Here is a 21,319-nt window from a genome sequence, read left to right as displayed (position 1 = left end):
TTTATACCCAGCCAAATCATCAATCAAGTTTCAGTTCAGAACAAAGGCGTATTCAAAGACACATGGTCTTCAAGTTGTATTGCCGTGCATTCTTTTGCAGGGAGATATTGGGGGGCAGCCTTCACCAAAATGAGGAGGTAAACAAAGAACAGGGTATCCAATGTGACCACATGAAAGGAAATTCCAAGATGATGGTGAAGGGAAGTCCTAGACTAACAGTTACGCACCAGATCCAGACAGCAACTCTCCTAGACTGGAGCAGGAAGACCCAGGGCTCCAGCGAGAATTAAAAAGAAAAAACTAATGGGACTGATTGACCATCTGATACATTTATACTCATAATTGATTTAAATAATTCTATTAGAATGTTTGGGGCAGAATTAATGATGAACACATAGAAAACAAAGTAAATGAATAAAGGTCAATTACTCTTTCTAGTAAAAACAAAAAGTTGTACAATAAAGGATAGGCATTCATAGTACACTGTGTAGCTTAATTATGTGCATTGTTTAGATTTTATAATAATTATTGATTTAATCTAAAATCATTATTTTACTCAAGAAGTATAAGCATGTGTTATGTTGCAGGAACTATCCTAGGAGCTGGAAATATTAATGAACAAAACTATCAAGCATGCTTGTCTTCTTGGAGCTTACATACTAGAAGGAGAACCAGATGTTAAACAAAATATTTAGGTAAAATGTAAAAGGAGATGATGGTAGGTGCTACAGAGAAAAACAAAGCAGGGAAGAGAGAGGGATAATGAATGCCAGTAATGTGAGGCATATGGTGCTTGAAATTTTAAACAGCGTGTTCATAACTATATTGGGAAGCTGGAGGGAGGGGACATATATCTATGAGGGTTGATAAGAGTCCAAAACACCTCTCTTGTTTAGTAGGAAGTTTAGAGATGATAACTAACATTGAAAACACAAGAAGAATGACTCAAGAATGCCATTTAAAAATATGGAGGCAACCCCAAAAGAACCCCTCATATTTATCGTCAAATAATTTTCAGTAAGGGTGCCAAGAAAATTCGGTAAGGAAAGGATAGTCTTTTCAACAAATGGTGTTGGGAAAACTGGATATCCACATGCTAAAAAATAAAGCTGGACCCTTACCTCAAACCATGCAAAAAATTAACTCAAACTGGATAAAAAACCTAACTGTAAGATATAAAACTCTTAGCAGAAAACATAGGGGGAAAGCTTCATGATATTGGACTTGGCAATAATTTCTTAAATGTGACACCAAAAGCACAGGAAGCAAAAAAAAAATTGTACTTCATCAAAATTAAAAACTTTTTGCATTCAAGAAGACTATCAACAGTGTGAAAAAGCAACTGACAATTGGGAGAAAATATTTGCAAATCATATATCTGATAAGAGGCTAATATCCAGAATACATAAACAATTACAACTTGACAACAGAAAACACGAACAACCCAGTTATAAAATAGGCAAAGGACTTGAATAGATATTTCCCCAAAGAAGATATACAGATGGCCAACAAACACATGAAAAGATGCTTAACATCATTAATCATTAGGGAAATGCAAATGAAAACCACAGTCAGCTATCATCTCACACCCATTGGGATGGCTAGTATTAAAAAAACAGAAAATAACAAGTGTTGGTGAGGATGTGAAGAAACTGGAACCCTGTGTACTGCTGGCGGGAATGCAAAATGGTGAAGCCACTGTGGAAAACAGCATGGTGGTTTCTCGAAAAATTAAAAATAGGAGCCGGCTGGGTGGCACAGCTGTTAAGTTCACACGCTTTGCTTTGGAGGCCCAAGGTGAACCTGTTTGGGTACCAGGTGAGGACCTATGCACCACTTATCAAACCATGCTGTGGCAGGCATCTCACATATAAAGTGGAGGAAGATGGGCACAGATGTTAGCTCAGGGCCGGTCTTCCTTAGCAAAAAGAGGAGGCTCAGCAGTGGATGTTAGCTCAGGGCTAATCTTCCTCAAAAAAGAAAAAAAAGAATTACCATATGATCCAGCAATTTCATTTCTGGGTATATACCCAAAAGAATGGAAAGCAGGATTTCAAAGAAATATTTGCACACCCATGTTCATAGAAGCATTATTCACAATAGCCAAAAGGTGGAAAAAACACACGTGTCCATTGATAGATAAACAAAATGTAGTATATATATACAATGGAATAATATTAAACTTTTAAAAAGAAGAAAATTCTGACACAAGCTACAACATGGATGCACCTTGAGGATGTTAAGCTAAGTGAAATAAGCCAGTCACAAAAAGACAAATATTGTGTGATTCCACTTATATGGGGGTTCCTGGAGTAATCAAATTTGTAGAGACAGAAAGGAGAAGGCTGTCTTCCACGGGCAAGGGGGAGAAGGAATTGGGGAGTTATTGTTTAATGGGTATAAAGTTTCAGTTTTGAAAGATGAAAAGGGTTCTGGAGATTGCTCAATAATATGAATGTACTTATTATTGAACAGTACACTTAAAAATGGTTAAGACGGTAAATTTTATGTTGTGTGTATTTTACCACAACTGAAAATAAAATTTTAAAAACATGGAAGCAAATGCCAGAAGAGAACTGAAAAAAGAGTTTGGCAATAGGTGACTCAGGGGGTAAAGAATGAGGGGAAATAGAGCAGGGATGACTGATTTTCATTATAAGATCAGTAGTAAATATTTCATCATTTGTGTGTGTGTGTGTGTGTGTGTGAGGAAGATTGTCCCTGGGCTAACATCTCGCCTATCTTCCTCTATTTCGTATGTGGGATTCCGTCACAGCATGGCTTGACGAGCAGTGTGTAGATCTGTGCCTGGGATCTGAACCCACAAACACTGGGCCGCTGAAGTGGAAAGTGCAAGTTTAACCACATGCCACAAGGCCAGCCCCTAAATATTTCATCTTTTAAACTAAATACTTACATTGATTACAAAATAAAATTAAAACAATATTAAAAAGGAAGAAAATTTGGTTGAGCACGTCACCTAAACTCTTAGGGAGTGTCATCTTCAAAATAAGTGGGTTTGGTGGCCTGAGTTATTATTTCCTAATTTCCTCTGACCAAATATTTCTATTACCCTCTCCAAGTAAGTAATATATATTTGAGAAAATACACTAGTATTAATAAAATTACATGGAAAATTAAATTGTAGTAATATAATATAACAATTGTATCAAAATTCAAAGATTTTTGCACAATAATGAGAAACGGAAGGCTATAAAGATGTTAAAAAACATAGTGAGTTATTTTTAGTAAAGACGAATTCTAAGTGTTAAGCACTAGCAAGGCTTTCTAGTTTAGTGGAACTGAGTGATACTTTTGAAACTTCAGTCTATACCTCTGATTAAGCATTTCTGTCATTGTCACACACAGGGAAGTTAAGGTAAAATTCTTTGGAACATGAGTCTTCTGACCCAACTCTCAACAAAGGCAGATCCTCTGATGGAGATGATAAAATGCAGGTAGAGAGACAGAGGGAGACAGATGGCAATGAGAAGCCGTAGAGGACAGAAAAGAGATACACAGCTGCTGACTGGCAGGGCCAACGTCACTGGAGTGGCAGCAGAAGCTGAGCTTGGAGCATTCTAGGTCCAGGCATCGTGCAGGGCCCAGCTGAGCCACAAACCAGAGAACTCAGCAAAAGCAGTACTTAGGACATAAGCTGGAAATTCAGGATCAAAGCCAAGGGTAGACAATAGAGGATGAGGGTCAGGTTGGATGACAAATCCCTCCTTCATTGTTCCTATTTTTATTAATATCACCACGATCATCTTTGATGAGATTGAAACCTTGGTCGTTTTTACTCCTCCCTCTCTTACTTGCCCCACACACCTGGGCAGCTGTTGAGTTAATTTTACCTTCATAATTTGTCTTGTGTCATTTCCTACCAATTTACTCCCAAGCCTATTACTTGGCTTTAATCTCTCCTTACTAGTCATAGACAAGAGGGTTTTCACTGACCTCCCCCCAGCCTTCCTCTACTCTAGTCCATTTTCGACACGACTGCCGGGTCTGCTCATGTTGCACTCAATGACTCCCACAGGCTAAAGGAGAAACCCGCAGTGCAGTCAAAGATTTCCATCAGCTGGCTCCCATCTTCCTTTGCAAACTTTTTGCTACTCCTCGTAAATGTTTTGCTCTGACTAAACATTCATTTTTCTCTTTGCACACATCCCTTCTTTTACTCAACTTTAGTTAATTTCTTCATCTGGCTGCCTCTTCCTGGAATGTCCCTTGAACACAATACATATTTCCAAATGTATAAATTTTCCCTGTCCTTTTAGACCCTTCTCAAAGACCATTTTATTCCTGAATGTTTTCCCTACTTTCCCAGCGGTAGCTGCAATCACTCCTTCTCTAGGCGCTCTTCTTTATCCATCACTTGCGTCACTTTTTATTTACATGAAAACCTGTCCTTGTTAAGTTTCCAAACAATATAGAAGTACGTAGAGAAAAACCCAGAATTTCCCCTTTATTCATCCCTTCACTCACACTAACTCCCCTCTCCAGAATAACTGAAGCTCATAGGTTGAGTTATACTCTCCAGCTCCCAGCACATGACTTTTCTTTACATAAACGGAATTGCTCTTGTGTGTGCTCACTCACTCTGCGTGTATGTGCCTGCGTGTAGAACTTGCTTTTCTGATTAACAACATGTCTTAGACAGCTTTCTACATCACGACATTTTGTTTTACTTCATTCTTATTAATAGCATCAAAATGTTCCATGATAGGGATGCACCATAATTTATTTTACCACTTTTTTATTGATGCACATTTGGGCTGCAATTATCATCCCTTCGGCTAAATTTTTGTTAACATAATTATTTCTACAAGACAGATTTGTAAAACTTGCACTTTTATTTTAAGGAGTACGTAAAGTATTGTCAAATTGCCTTCCACAAAGCTTTTGCCAACTTACAGTGCCACCAATGGTCCAGGATAATCCTCCTTTCAGGCATCCAAAACCAGTACTTAACCTTTTTAATTTTAATAAAACGGAGACAATAAAAAAAACTGTTGCTACTTTACATTGCAGTTCCTTGATTACTAGTAAATTTCACACTCTTGTTTATCATCCATCTATATATCGTCAGCCATGAATTGCACATTCCTACCACCTCACCACTTTTCTATGGGTTATGTGTTTTCCTACTGATTTGTGGGAGACATACATGCATGTTTCAACAGTTACAAGCATTGCAATATCTCCTTTCAGTTAACGGCTTGTCTCCTAATTTCATTGATAGTGTCACATTATGTGGAAATATTACTCTTTTGTCAAATTTATGAAACTTTGCTTTACTATTTATATTTTTTATGTTTTGTTTCTCTCTCCCTACTGTGAAGTCATATAGATAGTCTCGTATACTTGTTTGTAAAGGCTTTAAAATTTTGCTTTTCACATTTAAATCATTAATCCAAATGGAAGTGATTTTGTATATGATGGTGACATATATATATACATAGCAGGAATCATTATATATTGTCTCCTTATAGACTGCCAAATGTCTTCATATCATTTATGGAAAAGTCTACCCTTTCTCTACTGACCCACAGTGCTATTTTGTCCAATATCAAGTTCTTACATACGCATGAGAAGGTAACTGGGCTATGCATTCTCTTCCATTGGTTAATTTGTCTTTCCTTGCACATACAATCAACAGTGTTACTTTCTCTAATTTTGTAATAAGTCTTTATATCTGGTAGGCAAGTCCCTATTTTAGACTACTTTTTCAAGTTTGTTTTGGCTATTTTAGAGTGTCTGCTTTTCGACACACATTTTATAATCAGCTTATCCATGTCCCAGAAAATTCTGTTGGGATTTTGACTAGAATTGCATTGAATATCTAGCTCTATTTTGGGAGAACTAACATACTTTTGGTATTGAATCTTATTACACCTGAATATGCGTCTCTCCCATTTAATTCAGCCTTCTTTATCTTTTTGTAAAGTTTTAATTTTTTTCTCCATAAATATCTTGTACATATCTCACTTGATATATTCCTAGACACATTGTTTTTTCTTGCTATCATAAAAAGTACCTTTTAAAAATTAACATTTCTAATTGTTTGATGTTTGGTTTTAGGTATGTCTTCTTTTTAATGCCACACCGTAGACACTATTGTTCTTATTATTTCATAGATCATAGGGATCATGTTTTCTTACCTACATAGTTTCCAATTTATTTTCTCTCTATTCTTTCTCACATCTCAGAACTTGTTCTGGAGTCATTTTCCTTCTTTCTAGTGCACATCCTTTGCAAGTTCCTTTCATGAAAATCTGAGGAGTAAATTCTCTGCTTTTTTTTTCTGAAAATGCCATTCTTTCCCCCTTGTTCTTGAAAGTTAGTTTTGCTGGGTAAAATAACGTTTCTTCAGTTATCATTCCACTGTTGCTGCCAGTTGATTTGTTCTTTGTAGGTGACTTTTTCTTCCTGGCTGATTTTAAGTCCCTGTTGCTGACTTTGGTGTTCTTCAGCTGCACCACAAGGTGTTTTTCTTAGCTTTTAGAGCTTTCAGTGTCCGTGAATTCATTTCTTTCGTTACTTCTGAGAATTTACAGTCATTATCTCATTGGACAATGACTCCCAGCATTCTCTTGATTCTTACTTTCAGGGACTCCAAGTGTATGTTAAGTCTTCTCTTTTTTTTTTGGCATCTGAGCTAACATCTGTTGCCAATCTTCTTTTTTTTTTTTTTTCTTTCTTCTTCTTCTCCCCAAAGCCCCCCAGTCCATAGTTGTAGATTCTAGTCGTGAGTGCCTCTGGTCGTGCTATGAGGGACGCTGCCTCAGCATGGCTTGATGAGCAGTGCCATGTCCACACCCAGGATCCGAATCAGTGAAACCCTGGGCTGACAAGCGGAGTGTGTGAACTTAACCACTCAGCCACGGGGCCAGCTCCCCCTTTTTTTTTTTTAGTATGCTTTTTTGGTGAGATAGATTGGCCCTGAGCTAACATCTGTTGCCAACCTTCCTCTTCTTTTTTTTTTCTCCCCAAAGGCCCAGTACATAGTTGTATATCCTAGTTGTAGATCATTCTAGTTCTTCTATGTGGGACGCTGCCACAGTATGGCTTGATGAGTGGTGTGTAGGTCTGCACCCAGGATCTGAACTGGCGATCCTGGGCCACAGAAGGGGAGCATGTGAACTTAATCACTCAGCCATGGGGCTGGCCCCCAAATCTTTTTTTATTGTCCATATTTCTTTACCTCCTGTCTGCATATAAATAATAATTTCTTCAGATCTCTCTTCATGTGTGTATAATTGTTAGGCAATGCACCAAGTTAATTTCAACTATTATACCTCTTGTTTCTAGAATTTCATTTCATTTAAAATTTCTTTTTCATATTTGCCTGGTCATATTTGATGGTCTTTTACTCCTTAATTATTTTTAAAATTATGTTTTATTTCTTTAAACACAAAGTGGTATTTCAGATTCTGTAAACAATTCTAATACCTTAGATCCTTGGAGATTTGAATCTGTTTCTTTTTGCTGACTCTACTCTTGGTGGCTATTTCCTCATGTATTTGGAAATTTCTTTAAATTGTGAGGTAATATTCATTTGAACTTAATTTTCTGGAATCTTCAAAGTCTAAATTGATAAAGTTTCTCTCAAAAACATTTGTTCTGCTGGCAGAGAGGTATTCACTACTCTGGGACCACAGCCATTTTTGAGTACAGATTTGACTCAAATTTGACTCAAACTTGACACAAATGTCAGGTTCAGTTTCCCTACTTTGTGGTGAACTCAAATCTCTTGGTCCCATATCTGTTTACCACTCACTAGTTAGGTTTTTTAATTCTTTTTAAAATTTTTTGTCCTTGGAGATTTTTCTTACTTTTTCACGTGCATTCAAATCTTACGAGCATTGACATCTCAATGCATTAAAATTGAATACTTCGGGTCCTGGTTCCTTTTTTATTATTAGATTTTTAAACACCTTTTCCCATTTTTCCAATGTTTACTGGTCTGTTCAGCTTTCATGCCTCTTATTGAGTCAATATCAGTAATTTATCTACTTCTGGGAAGCCATTTTACTTTGGCATACAAAAAATGTTTGTTAAATCAATACTACAAGCACTGATGATCAGAACTGCAGTAAAAATAGTTTTACACCATCTGAAGGAAATGACATAAGCCTGAGTAGACTGCAAGTGTGGGGTTTAAGAACCCCAGTCCTGAGGGTAGGCAGTGACTCTTATCACACTAGTCACTGATCCCTGAGGAGGAGAAGCTGCCCTGTGTGGGCCTGCTCTAGTCCAGGTCTCAACAAAGTGAGAGTCGAGTAAAGCATTGTCCTGCATAGTGTGCCTGGGACTAAAGAATCTTTTCTTGGAAGAACCAACTTCTACATCCTTAGTAATTCATGGAAAAGATTTATACTACAACTGTGTAGATGTTACCAGCCACACTTCTGCAATCTGGACCTCATATTGGATTTAAGTAATAATGTGAGAATATTAGAAGATGGGCTGAATTCAGACTACTAACGTGATAAAGCCCGAAGAGCCTCAAGGAACAATTTGAAGAATTGCGTGTATATTTTGGTGTGTGGTGTTGGGGGTGTGTGTGTGTGTGTGTGTGTGTTTTAATAGTAAAACTGTCATCTGGGCCTGTCATGAAAAACATTTTAAATGCTTAAAAGTACATTTTGGTTAAGAGGGAGTCAGAATTTGCTCACCATTTTAGCAACCTTTGAATTTTCAGTGGGATCATATGATAGTTTTTCTGTAGATTATTTTTTAAAAAGAACAAAGAAGCAATCTGAGTAAGATGTGGAGGACTGTTCAAAGAGTTCTCTTTCCAAAGAATAGGATGAGTGTAAGTATTCTCAAACATGATTTGTTTCAGGTTAAGCTTCAAAATTCCAGGTGGAAAACTAGTCAGGTCATTCCCATCAACAATCAGTTTTTCAAGTGATCTGTTAATAAAGGAAACCATATTTTAAAAAGGATTCATGTAATTTATAATACTGAAGTAAAATTTAGTAGCAATAAAATATAAGTGTTTAAGTATTTCCTTAGAATCAAGAGAATTAACTTAAAAAGCAACTGAAGCGATATGTTATTATGCAAATAAGTGCATTTGTGTGAATAATACAGTTAAGGCACCTATTTCAGGTATTTGTAGCATGTCATCATTATGGGAAAAGAAATAATATTCACAAACATAGCAAGATAAATGAATGTTATATTACATAAAACATAATATAGTATAATATAAGGATACAAAGAAAAAATATATTTTCATAGGCAAATTGAATAACAACACATTTTTTTTTCATTAAAGCCCGATGAAAACAGTGAAATTAATACTATCAAAACATATTAAGGGCCAGCCCCAGTGGCCTAGCGGTTAAGAGTGGCATGCTCCTCTTTGGTGGCCCAGTGGCCTGGGTTCAGTTCCTGGGTGTGGACCTACACTACTTTTCAGTGGTCATGCTGGCAGTGGCTAACACACACAAAAAAAACAAGAGGAAGATCTGCAACAGATGTTTACTCAGGACGAATCTTCCTCAGCAAAAACAAAAAACAAAAACAAAAAAATGGATTATGAGCTATGTTGTACTTTAACTTTTCATCACCTGAGTCTCCTTGGTTTTTACTGTATCAGTTGCTACGAATAACTCGTACTCCTTTATTCAAAGAGAACCAACATTCCTGATTTTCTCATTTGATACCACTTGTTCCCTGCAGGACATTTGGTCCCGTCCAAAAAGTCCATAAGACATTTGGTCCATGTCAAAAGGTCTTTGATATTTGCAGGACCATTTGATGCTATCCAAACTATCCTTCAGACATTTGGCCCATGCCAAAAAGTCCTTGATATCTGGTCATATTTGGTCCATACCAAACAGTCCTTGATATTTGCAGAACCATTTAGTCTTGTCCAAAACGTCCATTAGACATTTGGTCCATGCCAAAAGGTTCTTGATATCTGGTCATATTTCGTCCTGTCCAAAATGGCTGTGGAGACATTAGGTCCATGTCAAAAGGTCCTTGATACTCGGTCCTGTCCGAAGCCATTTGGCATGGACCAAATATGCTCATGGATGTTTTGGACAGGACCAAATGTCAAGGATCTTTTGACATGGACCAAATTTCTGTTAGACCAAATGTTTGATGGATGTTTTGGAGATGACCAAATATCAAGGACCTTTTCACATGGACCATATGTATTCTAGATGTTTGGGCAGGGCCAAATGTCTATTAATCCACTTGTCATGATGGTGTTTTTACAGTCACTTATCTCTTTTTTAATTAGTGTTGGAAGTAGGCAGAAAAGTATCTGTTCATGAAAGACAAATAAAACCAAATCAAAGGCTGGTCCAACTTCTCAAATGTATTGGGGGCGAAGAGGTAGACACATGGACTTCAGGTAACAAGCAGCGGGAGGTCTGTAGATTCTCATTTGCAGTCTAGTTTCACATCTCTTACCCATACAGTTTAAGTTGTTTAATCATGACTCCTGTTGACAATATTAAAACATGGTCAAAGAGGCCATTATTGAAAAGAACGAGGCTACGAAGATGGCACCTCAGCTATCTTCATCTCTCAACCAGTTTGATTACTGCACTTCTTATAGGCTGCAAAAGGTTAACGAGACCTCCGGCTCTGCTTCAGTCCTGAAGGAGAGAGCTGGCATGATCACTTCTTTCCTCTACATCAAATACAAGCCTTGAGGCCAGCAGCAGAGAGCCCTCTGAACAACCAGAATTAGCGTGGCACACTCTAGGGAGATAGCAGTGAGGGCCCCAGAACACCCATGGGTGAGGCTGCCCCTGCCTGAGTTGATTTATCTTAGAGGCCCCACCAGTTGGGGTGCGCCCTTTCTCTCAACGAGTTCTGGGGGAGCTCGGTAGGCTAAACAATCTTTAAAGCTAGAAGAGCTCCATGGTTAGACAGCCTTTGCAGCTGAGTATCCTGGGGAGCAGAGAAACTTCCTCCAGCTACATCACTGATACTCTCCGTGCTCTGAATGATGCTCTGAGACTGTATGGGACCTGGCAGAAGGCAGAGCAGCCAGACGAGAAAAACAAACAAAACACACAGAATGGTGTGCCTGAGGCAAGCATACTCTGTGGAGACAGATAAGAAGTTGGGGCAAGAGGCAGGAGAAACAATAAGATTCAACTATGGCACACGTATGCACACACACACACACTCACACACACACACGTGCAAAAACTTTCTTAAAACCAAAGTACATGACCTGTAAAGCTAAAAAATTAAGTAGAAGAACTGAAGAAGAACATGGTCTTTGCGGAGATCTGAGTTCAAGGCAAAGACAAAGTAGAAGAAATAACTCAAACAGAACAAAAATATAAAGAAAAATCTTGAGAAAAATATAAGTGCTGTAGAGACAGATACAGCACTTATTTCTAACGTAGAAATAAGAGGCATTTCAGGAAGGGAAAATGAAATAAAGGGAGGAAGAGAGACAATAATTAAATATATTACCTTAACTAAAAAAAACAAGTTAGGATAATTAAGAGTTCATTTAATTCCAAGAAAGACAGGTTAAAAAAAAAAGAAAAAAGACACATTCCTAAGGAAAATCTGATAAAATTCTCATAGATCAAGGATCATGAGAAATCTTAGCCTTTCCAGAGAACAATAAGAACCACTCACAAAGAGAGAGAAATCAAGCTGGCATCAGGTGCCTCGTCTGCAACACGGGAAGCTGGAAGAGGACGTGCCGATGGAGACTCTGAAAAGGGCTGCAACGCAAGATTGTTCACCCATTTGAGACACCATGTATCCGTTAGGAGTCAAGATTCAGAGAAAAAAATCACCCATGCACTCCAGCTGCCGAAAATAAATAAGGCAAAACTCTAAACAGCCAACGAATCAAAGGAGATCGCCAGGTGGAAGATGAGATGCAAGAAGAGCGGGAAGCAATGAATCTTGAAATACATCAAGTTAAATATAAATGGAGAATGGTTGCAAATGCTTGTGAGATCTAAGAGCTAAATAAATAGTCTTTAAATAAAGAGACACATGACGCAAAAGAAAATGCTAATGAGAATCTGAAACAAAAGTTTCTAAACTATCTCAGCAAAACCTAGAGTTAGATCAGGGGTAAACGCATTTGGAGAGCAACTAGGAAAGTAAAAGTATTCTAAAAGTCTCAACTCTCGGTGGAAGCAATGGTAGGGATACACATCTTCCCGTTGGGGGAAGTGGTTTGCATCTTGCTTTTATAAAATATTAAAGAAAAGCGTGCTTGTGAATTTTGGGAAAGGAAAGATAACCATTAAGACTGGGGAAGTACAGTAGAGTTCCAGAATTAACAAAGGAGAAAAAAAGAGAATAAATAGCATCCTGGAAAAAAAATCACCAGAAAAGAACAGAAAATAAGAAAAGGAGAAAGTACATAATTAGTAAATACAAAGTAAAATAAAAGACAAAAAGTAAATATATCAGTCATAACAAATGTGAACAGGCTGAATTCTCCTTTTAACATACAAAGATTGTCACGTGGGAAATTAAATAATTGGTATAAATATTTAAAAAGCAGACATAAAATTATCTCATTTTACTGAAGATTATGCTCCTGGAAACCAAAGAAAATCTAGTAAAACTCAACTAGAACTTAGATAATTTGGCTACATAGCTTGATTTTAAATTAATGTAAAGAAGTACATAGCTTTTCTCTATTCTGTACTGGCGATAGTCAGCAAGAAATGGAAATTAGAGAAAATATTACATTCACAGTAGCAACACAATTATAAAATACTTAGAAAAGTTTAGTAAGAAAGATAAAGAACTGTGAAATGAGTCATAAATTCTTATGAAGAACATAAAACAAGATCTGATCAAATGAAAAATTATACTATATTTTAGGACAAAAAGATTTGTTATCATTAGAAATGTAAATTCTTCAAAATCTATATATAAACAATGCAAATCCAATAAAAATCTCAATTTGGTGTTTATGTTTTTTGGATGATGAGGGGCTTGGAATTTTCTTAAATGATCTTAGAGATCATGATTTAAAGAGTAGTTAAAAGACTATTATTGAAAAAAGATCTCCCTAGTTATTAAAAATTATTCTAAAGTCATAATAAAAATATTATGGTTACTGTCCTAGAAGGACATAGATGAACTTCAGGATTTTTAAAAAATTAATGTGAGAAAGAATTGGAGCTTAGTATTAAAATTATGCTATGTGTTATTAGCATTTTGTATATACATGCTTCCTTACAAAAAATAAATAAAAGTGATAATAACTACAGGTATGCACATGGAAAAATGGACAAAAGTAGCTGTCATTTTACCAGTGGTCATCAGTACCATCCTTTAAATAATTACTGAAAATGTTATGTCTTAAAAATATTATAGGGTCCGGCCCCGTGGTGCAGCGGTTAAGTGCGCACGTTCCGCTTCGGCGGCCCGGGGTTCGCTCCTTCGGATCCTGGGTGCGGACATGGCACCGCTTGGCGTGCCATGCTGTGGCAGGCGTCCCACATATAAAAGTAGAGGAAGATGGGCACGGATGTGAGCTCAGGGACAGGCTTCCTCAGCAAAAAGAGGAGGACTGGCAGTAGTTAGCTCAGGGATAATCTTCCTAAAAAAAAAAAAAAAAAAAAAAAATGCTATACACCAATCATTTAAATTACATTTTGGTAAACTTTATGCTTCACATATTATGCTTTATGGCTATTAAACAAATGAAAGGACTCAATTTTCTCCATCACAATCATCACCAAATATATCCTAAGGGGCATATGACATTGTATGTACTTACTACTTTCAAAGTACCTGAGTTTCTGGATCTCATTTGGAATAAAAGTAAGATCATTGTAGGAAACATCAAGTTTCTCAAGATGGAACAAGTAAAATAACCTGAAATAAAAAGAAAAAATGAATTGTAAAAATGATTATATGTTTGTCATTACTGGGCATAAATAAAGAATTAAATACTTGGATATTGATAGAAGTATAGAGAAACTGTATTTTTCTAAGATCTTGAAATTTATATTTTCTTTTCATTATAGACAGTGTAATTACAGTGAAAATTCCTAAAAATTATTCATCTGTCCCTTCAGACTGGTTTAAAATGTTTGGAGTAGATAAAGCGCTGTCTAGAAAAAGCCACCTGAGAAATTCATAACGACATTTAGATATATTTTTCTTCTTGTTGTATTAGTTTTCAAGGGCAACAGAACAAATTAACACAATCTGGGTGGTTTAAAACAACAGAACTTATTCCCTCACAGCTCAGGAGGCCAGAAGTCCCCATTGCCGAGTAGGCAGAGTTGGTTCCTTCCGGAGGCTCTGAGGGAGAAACTATCCTTTGCTTCTCTTCTAGCTTCTGAAGGTTTCTGGCAATCTGTGGTGTTTCTTGCTTTGTGGCAGCCTAACTCCAATTTCTGCCTTTATTTTCACACAGTCTTCTTATAAGAGTACCATGTATGAGATTTAGAGCCCACCTTAATCCAGTATGACCTCATATTAACATAACTAATTAGATATGCAAAGATCCTATTTCCAAATAAGGTTGCATTCTGAGGTTGTGCATGGATGTGTATTTTTGAGGCACACTATTTAACTCAGAGTAGTTGCATTAAGATTTCCTAGTGAAATATCTTTGGTCTTTCTTTCTTTTTTTTTTCCCCCCTTGAGGAAGATTAGCCCTGAGCTAACTAGTGCCAATCCTCTTTTTGATGAGGAAGACTAGCCCTGAGCTCATATCCGTGCCCATCTTCCTCTACTTTATACGTGGGACGCCTACCACAGCATGGCTTGCCAAGCAGTGCCATGTCCGCACCCAGGATCTGAACCGGTGAACCCCAGGCCACCGAGAAGCCAGATGTGCGAACTTAACCGCTGTGCCACCAAGCCAGCCCCGGTCTTTTTTCCATTAAGCTAAGACCTTAAAAGTAAGAACCAAAGAACACAGAGAAACCTGAATCTGAGGGTGTGGGAGTAGGAGTTGCTTCTTAAAGACTGAAATTGAGGAGCTAAGTAGGACATTTATCAAAATCCCTTATAAATATCCCCCTCTTTGTGTCTGCTGTTCTCAAATACCTCTGTTTCCCATATAAATAAAAGGTAACAAATTGCTTGCATAATTATTAACTGAAGCATCTTGAGCACAATGTTTCATTAACTTCCTCCTATTTTAGCGTGGTATAAAATAGTCCTCAGGATGTGGCCTCAGACCGCTTGTCCAGCTCACCTCTCACCCCCCTCCCCCACCCCATGTTCACCTACAGTCCAGCATTTATTTGCTAAAATTCCCTGAATTAGCCATTTCTCACATATGTCCCAATACCATATGCAATTCCCCCAAACTGGACTCTTTGATCAATGTGTTCATTTTTTAAGTCTTGGTTTCTTGGTTTCCAAGGAACCTTTCTGGAATCTTTCAGTCTAGGTGAGCTGCCTCTTCTGTACTTCTCTGCCTACCTCCATCACAGAACTTATCACATTGTGTGATAATTGTCTGTCACCTAAACTATGAGGCCAAGGATTCGGTTGTACTGAATTTATACATATTTCTATCTATCCAAAGCTCTGAACAGTGCCAGCGACGTAAGTGCTTAGTAAATTTCAACCGCATGAAAGGAATGGTGACTCCAGTTAATTTAAAAGCATTTGCTCGGAGAAATTAATGAGAATGAATAGAAAAGCAAAAGAAATGCCTCTCAGTTCAGTGTTCATCTCAGACTTCTATCACCGCTGTAAAGAAAATGTTAACACCATCTGTTCCATTTTTCAGTTCAAAATTATGTCATTTTATTTCATTGGCCTCAGGCAATTTCTAGAATCATTGTGTCCTCCCTTATCACTTCAGCATTGGCAAACTAGTCTTGTCCCAGACTTTCACCACTGATGATATATTCCTGTTGATCACAATGTTTAATAGGGCTTGTAGACAGCACTGAGGAAGCTAATAAAGAGACTTCACAGGTTCTAGAGTTGAAATTCACTTCATCTATATATGATTTTAGAGAGCAAATCTGTTTAGACATCCTCAGTTTGGTCTGATACTCTATACCTCACTAGCACCAAACGTATAATAATTTTTAGGATGTGTAGAATGTTTTACACCTATTTCATTGCTTTACTTATCAGGACATCATTGAGCAATGAGCTACTTAAACCTGCTGATGGCTTAGAAGATTAGGTTAGCATTAATAATTGCATGTAATAATGTTAATCACCACCACAGCGATACAAACGGCATATATTGAGAGCCAACTATGTGTTCATGGCAATTTACAATGATTTTTCATTGGACTACTGCAAGATTGTTAATATTTTTTACAGATTAAAAATTGAAAGCTACAAGAGATTAAGTAATTTATACAAATTAGTCTGAAATTATATATAGCTATCGCTTTTCTTCGGGTATATGCATACAACACAATTTAATTCCTATCTTTAATCAATAACAATACAGGAAAATAAATGTGTGAATTTCCAGAATCAGCTCTTACTACAGGGTTCTCAAGTATGTTCTTAGATTTTTTTGTCCTAAGTGGCTTCTTTTCCCCAAAGAACATACTTTCTAATTGAATCAAATAAGTAAGGTGAAAACTTGATTCTGTTAGTAAAAAGTAGCAATTTTCATGTCATTTTTCTCCTGCTATCCATGGAGAAGAAGATAAGAAACTTTTTTACCTTTGTGACAGCTATGTTTGCATAACCTCAGGGTTTGAGTTTAACAAATTGTTTTGGCAGCAAATAGTATTTATTCATGAAATATGTGCTTTTCTGTGTTCACTTACGGGGTAATGACATCATCGGAATGTGTATCTTTCCTTTTCTTTTCTATCTCAAAGCTTCAGGAAGACGAAGAAACCTTTTGGATTTTTGAAATTATTTATTATCTTTATTTTACAAGAGAATTAAAAAGACAAATCGAAGAGCTTCTCATGGTTACGGAACTCCAAACATAACATGGGAGGGTTGATTACACCTTCATGTAGATATTTTAAGGGACATAACCGTAAGGGGCATAGCTAGGATGAGAACCCAGTTCTTTCTGCCCCCAAAGTCAGGGCCTTCCTCTCTCCACGTTGCTTCATACTTTATGCCCTAAGCAGGTCAAAGCAAAATATTAAGAACAAAAATTTAGGCCTCAGTGAATTTGTGCTTTAACCAAATAGATTCTTTTTCCTTATTTATTTCTAATTTGGCCTACATTGAAACAACCAACTGTCACACAATTTTAAAATTTGGATATTTTATTTTGTTTTAGAAATTGAGATCAAGGGAGAAAATCTGTTGAAATAATTAAAAGAATTTTTTAAAGAATTTACAAGATTTTATCTGATTCTTATAACACCCTTGGAAACAGGTGCAAGTTTTCTAATCTTTCAGACAGAAACCGAAGTTCAGAGTGGGTCAGTAACTTGCCAACGTTTGTAGCATCTAGGATGCAGAACTTGTCTCAGAAAGTACCTTGCTTTTTCTGTTATGTCACTGTGAGTCTCATGAAACTAGAAAGATCAGTTAGGAATGCAAATAGTGAAAGAATTCCATCATATTTTTAGAATAACTTTGAGAAGGCACCAAAATAATATATCTTGGAAGAAACATATATTTTTTAAAAATACGGGAACTATAAAAAAATTTAGACTAATAATGAGAAAAATAGGAAAGGACAACCTTTTTAAATACAATGCTTAGCTAATAAAATAAAGAACCATTTTTTCTATGTTGAATAAATCTAGAAAAAGTATACATCTTAGTTTAAATCCTAACACTATGATTTCAAACAAATTAGGTAACCAATTATTTTATTTAAGAAAATACTGCTAAAGTTTATTTGAACTGCTAAATCTATACTGCTAACTTATTATATATTGTTTATTGACCGTCTCCCACTGTGGGAATGTAATCCCCACAACAGTAAAAATTTTTGACTGGTTTTATATTAGTTTTCTATTGCTGCCATAGCAAATTGCAACACAAATTTAGTGGCTTAAAATGACACATTAATTATCATATAGTTTTATAGGTCAGAAGTCTGGCCTGAGTCTCACCAAACTAAAATTAAGGCATCAGCAGGGCTGCATTCCTATCTGGAGGCAATAGGGAGAATCCGTTTCTTCACTCATTCAGGTTGTTGGCAGAATTCAGTTCCTTCTTCTTCTTTTTTTTTTTTTTTTTTTTTTTGAGGAAGCTTAGCCCTGAGCTAACATCCGCAGCCAATCCTCCTCTTTTTGCTGAAGAAGACTGGCCCTGAGCTAACATCCATGCCCATCTTCCTCTGCTCTATATGTGGGATGCCTGCCACAGCATGGCTTGCTTAGTGGTGCCATGTCCACACCCGGGATCCAAACCAGCAACCCCCAGCAGTTGAATGCAGAACGTGCACATTTAACTGCTGTGCCACTGGGCTGGCCCCAAGAATTCAGTTCCTTCTGGCTGTGGAACTGATGTCTCTCTTTTCTTGCTGGCTGTAAGATGACAGCCGTTCCCAGGTTCTACAAACTGTCACATTCCTTGACTCATGGCCCCCTTCCTCCATTTTCAAAATGAGCAGCAGCAAGCTGAGTCTTCACTTTGCATCTCTCTGACCCATGCTTCTGCCTCTCTCTTCCATTTTTAAGAACTCATGTGATTAGATTGGTCTCATTGAGATAATCTAGGATAATCTCCCTATTTTAAGGCCAGTTCATTAGAAACCTTAATTTCATCTCCAAGCTTAATTTGTTTTGCAATGTAATATAACATATTCAATGGCTGGCTGCCTCCATCTTCCTGGGTTCCTGGCTCCACTCTATGAGTCATCTTTCGTTTTACGTGAAAGTTAGCACACATCTGCAGGTGAATAGTTTTATCAGCTTGTTTCTTGCCCATAGAATGTTTGGAGTTTGACAGCCTTTTGTCATTTCATACTCTTTTTGTCCCTTTTGATCAAAGCTGGCAGTGTTTCTGCTGGTATAAAATTTTCAAGAACCTTGTGGGTCTCCCATGTATGGATGGGAATTCATCCCATGAGACTTGTCCATACTTCTTTCCTAGATAATCCCATCTCTATTTTTGGCTTTTGCTGAAGTGGGTGAAGCCATGGGATAGTAGTCAGCATTAAAAAGGAATGGAATACTGAAACATACAACAACATGGGTGAATCTTGAAAATATGTTGAGTGAAAGATGCCAGGCACACACACAAAATATTTGTTGTATGAATCAATTTATATGATTTTCAAGAACAAGCAAAACAAATCTAGAATGTTAGAAGTGTGGAGATTGACTGGAAATGTCCATGAGGGAACTTTCTGAGGTAATAGAAATGTTCAGTACTTTGTTTTGGATGATGGTTATATGGGTGTACACATTTATTAAACTCTTTGAATCAAATACCTAACATCTGTGCATTTTATTGTGTGTAAATTATACCTCAAAAATTCTTTTAGAGAGGAGAAAGAATAGGAGGAAAGAGGAAAAAATTTAGAGTGCTAATAATTTCTTTTTTTGTGGTGAAGTATATATATAACATATGGGCCAGCCCGGTGGTGCAGCAGTTAAGTTCACACGTTCCCCTTTGGCGGCCCAGGATTCACCAGTTTGGATCCCGGATGTGGACCTATGTATCACTTGTCAAGCCATGCTGGGGCAGGCATCCCACATATAAAATAGAGGAAGATGGGCATGAATGTTAGCTCAGGGCCAGACTTCCTCAGCAAAAAGCGGAGGATTGGTGGCGGATGTTAGCTCAGGGCTCATATTCCTCAAAATATATATATAACATAAAATCTGCTGTTTTAATCTTTTCTAAGTGTACCATTTAGTGGCATTACTTACAATCACAATATTGTGCAACCATCACCACTATCTATTTCTAGAAATTTTCCATCATCCCAAAGAGAAATTATATACTAATTAAACAGTAACTCCCCATTCCTCTGTCTCTTCCCTACCCCAACCCAGAGTATCTGTATTCCACTTTCTGTCTTTCCGAATTTGCCTATTCTAAATACTTCATAAAAGTGGAATCATGCAATATTTGTCCTTTCATGTCTGATTTATTCCACTTGGCACATTGTTTTCAAGCATCATCTTTGTCGTAATGTACCAGAATTTAATTCCTTTTAAAGGATGAATAATATTCTTTTGTATGTATGTGTCACACTTTATTTATCCATTAATCTGTTAATGTACATTTGGATCGTTACCAACTTTTGGCTATTGCAAGTAAAACAATTAGTTTTTCCATCCTCCTGTTGGGGAACACTTGAATTGTTTCCTGTTTAGGCTATTATGAATAAAGCTGCTAAAGACATCCTCAAATAAGTCTTTTTATGGAAGCTAAAATCTACTTTCTCCCTCTTACAGATGAGTGACTGAGAGCTATGGAAAAAATCACACAGTAATGTAGATGCGCCACTTCAAATTCATGGTTTCCAGTCTCAGCTAAGCCCATCTCTTTGTCAAAGTTTCGTTTCTCCTGTCCTTTGTTCTATTTTTCATTCCTCTCAATATTAAAGGCAAATCATCACAACTGTCTTTAAAGCTTCTTCTCAATCTTCACTCTTCCTGCTTTCAAAGATAATCTTAATTCGTCATTTCAGAGTAATCTTCTGCAACTGGTACCTAGTGGGAACTAAGTAAATCTTTGTTGACCAAGTAAACTTCCTATTTTCTTACCCATATAACTATATCTTTTCCACACTCGTTCTTACAACCTACTCCAGTTTTAGGAGATGAGGGTTGATCCTCCTGTTCGAGACCAACATCTCCCCCTGTGCCCAGGACCCCTTTCTCTCTCTCTTTTTGTGAAATTTTGCACCATCAGTCATCCTTTCATATCTTCAGTCTATCCCCTACTGGTTCCTTTCCATCCTTCTGTGAATATGTCTAAGTCTTTAAAAAACAAATAACAACGAAAAGTGTTTCTAAGATCTCTCATTCCTTTCAGCTTTTATCTAATCTCTCCTCCCTATGGCATCCAAGTTTCTCCAAAGAGTGGTCTTCACTCTCCATTACCAATTTCTCTCCTCCCATTCCATCTCAACCTACCTCAGACTGGCGTTTGGTCTCATTATTCCACTGAAACTCCTCTCAGCGTTAATTTTACTGAGTTTCTCTATTGTATTTGACAATGTTGGTCATCTTTCTTTTTCGAAATACCACTTGCTTGGCTTCCATGATACAACTGGTTCAATTTATACAATTTGAACATTTTTTTTCTCAGACTTTATAATTCGTCTTCCTCTGTCCATACCTGAAACATCGGTGTTTCTCTAGGAACATCTCCTCAGAAGATTGCTCTACACTTCTCCATGGTTTCAGTTACTATATATTGATAACTCAACATCTTTCATCTCCAGCACAAAACTCTCCAGTGACATTAATAT

At 37.0% G+C, this 21,319-nt stretch overlaps 1 protein-coding gene across 1 annotated transcript in view; it reads right to left on the bottom strand.

Moving 5' to 3' along the window:
• LRRC63 (leucine rich repeat containing 63) overlaps positions 1–21,319 on the bottom strand; it is a 66,312-nt gene that overhangs the window by 3,982 nt on the left and 41,011 nt on the right. The window contains exons 11-12 of the mRNA XM_046663860.1: positions 13,765–13,848; positions 8,682–8,921 (exon numbers count right to left, since the gene is read on the bottom strand). Of these exons, the coding sequence (XP_046519816.1) occupies positions 8,682–8,921; positions 13,765–13,848 (324 nt within the window). The remainder of the gene's footprint in view (positions 1–8,681; positions 8,922–13,764; positions 13,849–21,319) is intronic.

Source organism: Equus quagga, chromosome 6 (assembly GCF_021613505.1).
Source record: "Equus quagga isolate Etosha38 chromosome 6, UCLA_HA_Equagga_1.0, whole genome shotgun sequence".
Taxonomy (NCBI): Eukaryota; Metazoa; Chordata; class Mammalia; order Perissodactyla; family Equidae; genus Equus; species Equus quagga.
The sequence above is the reverse complement of the archived record's forward strand: the minus strand, read 5'-3'. Positions and strand labels throughout refer to the sequence as shown.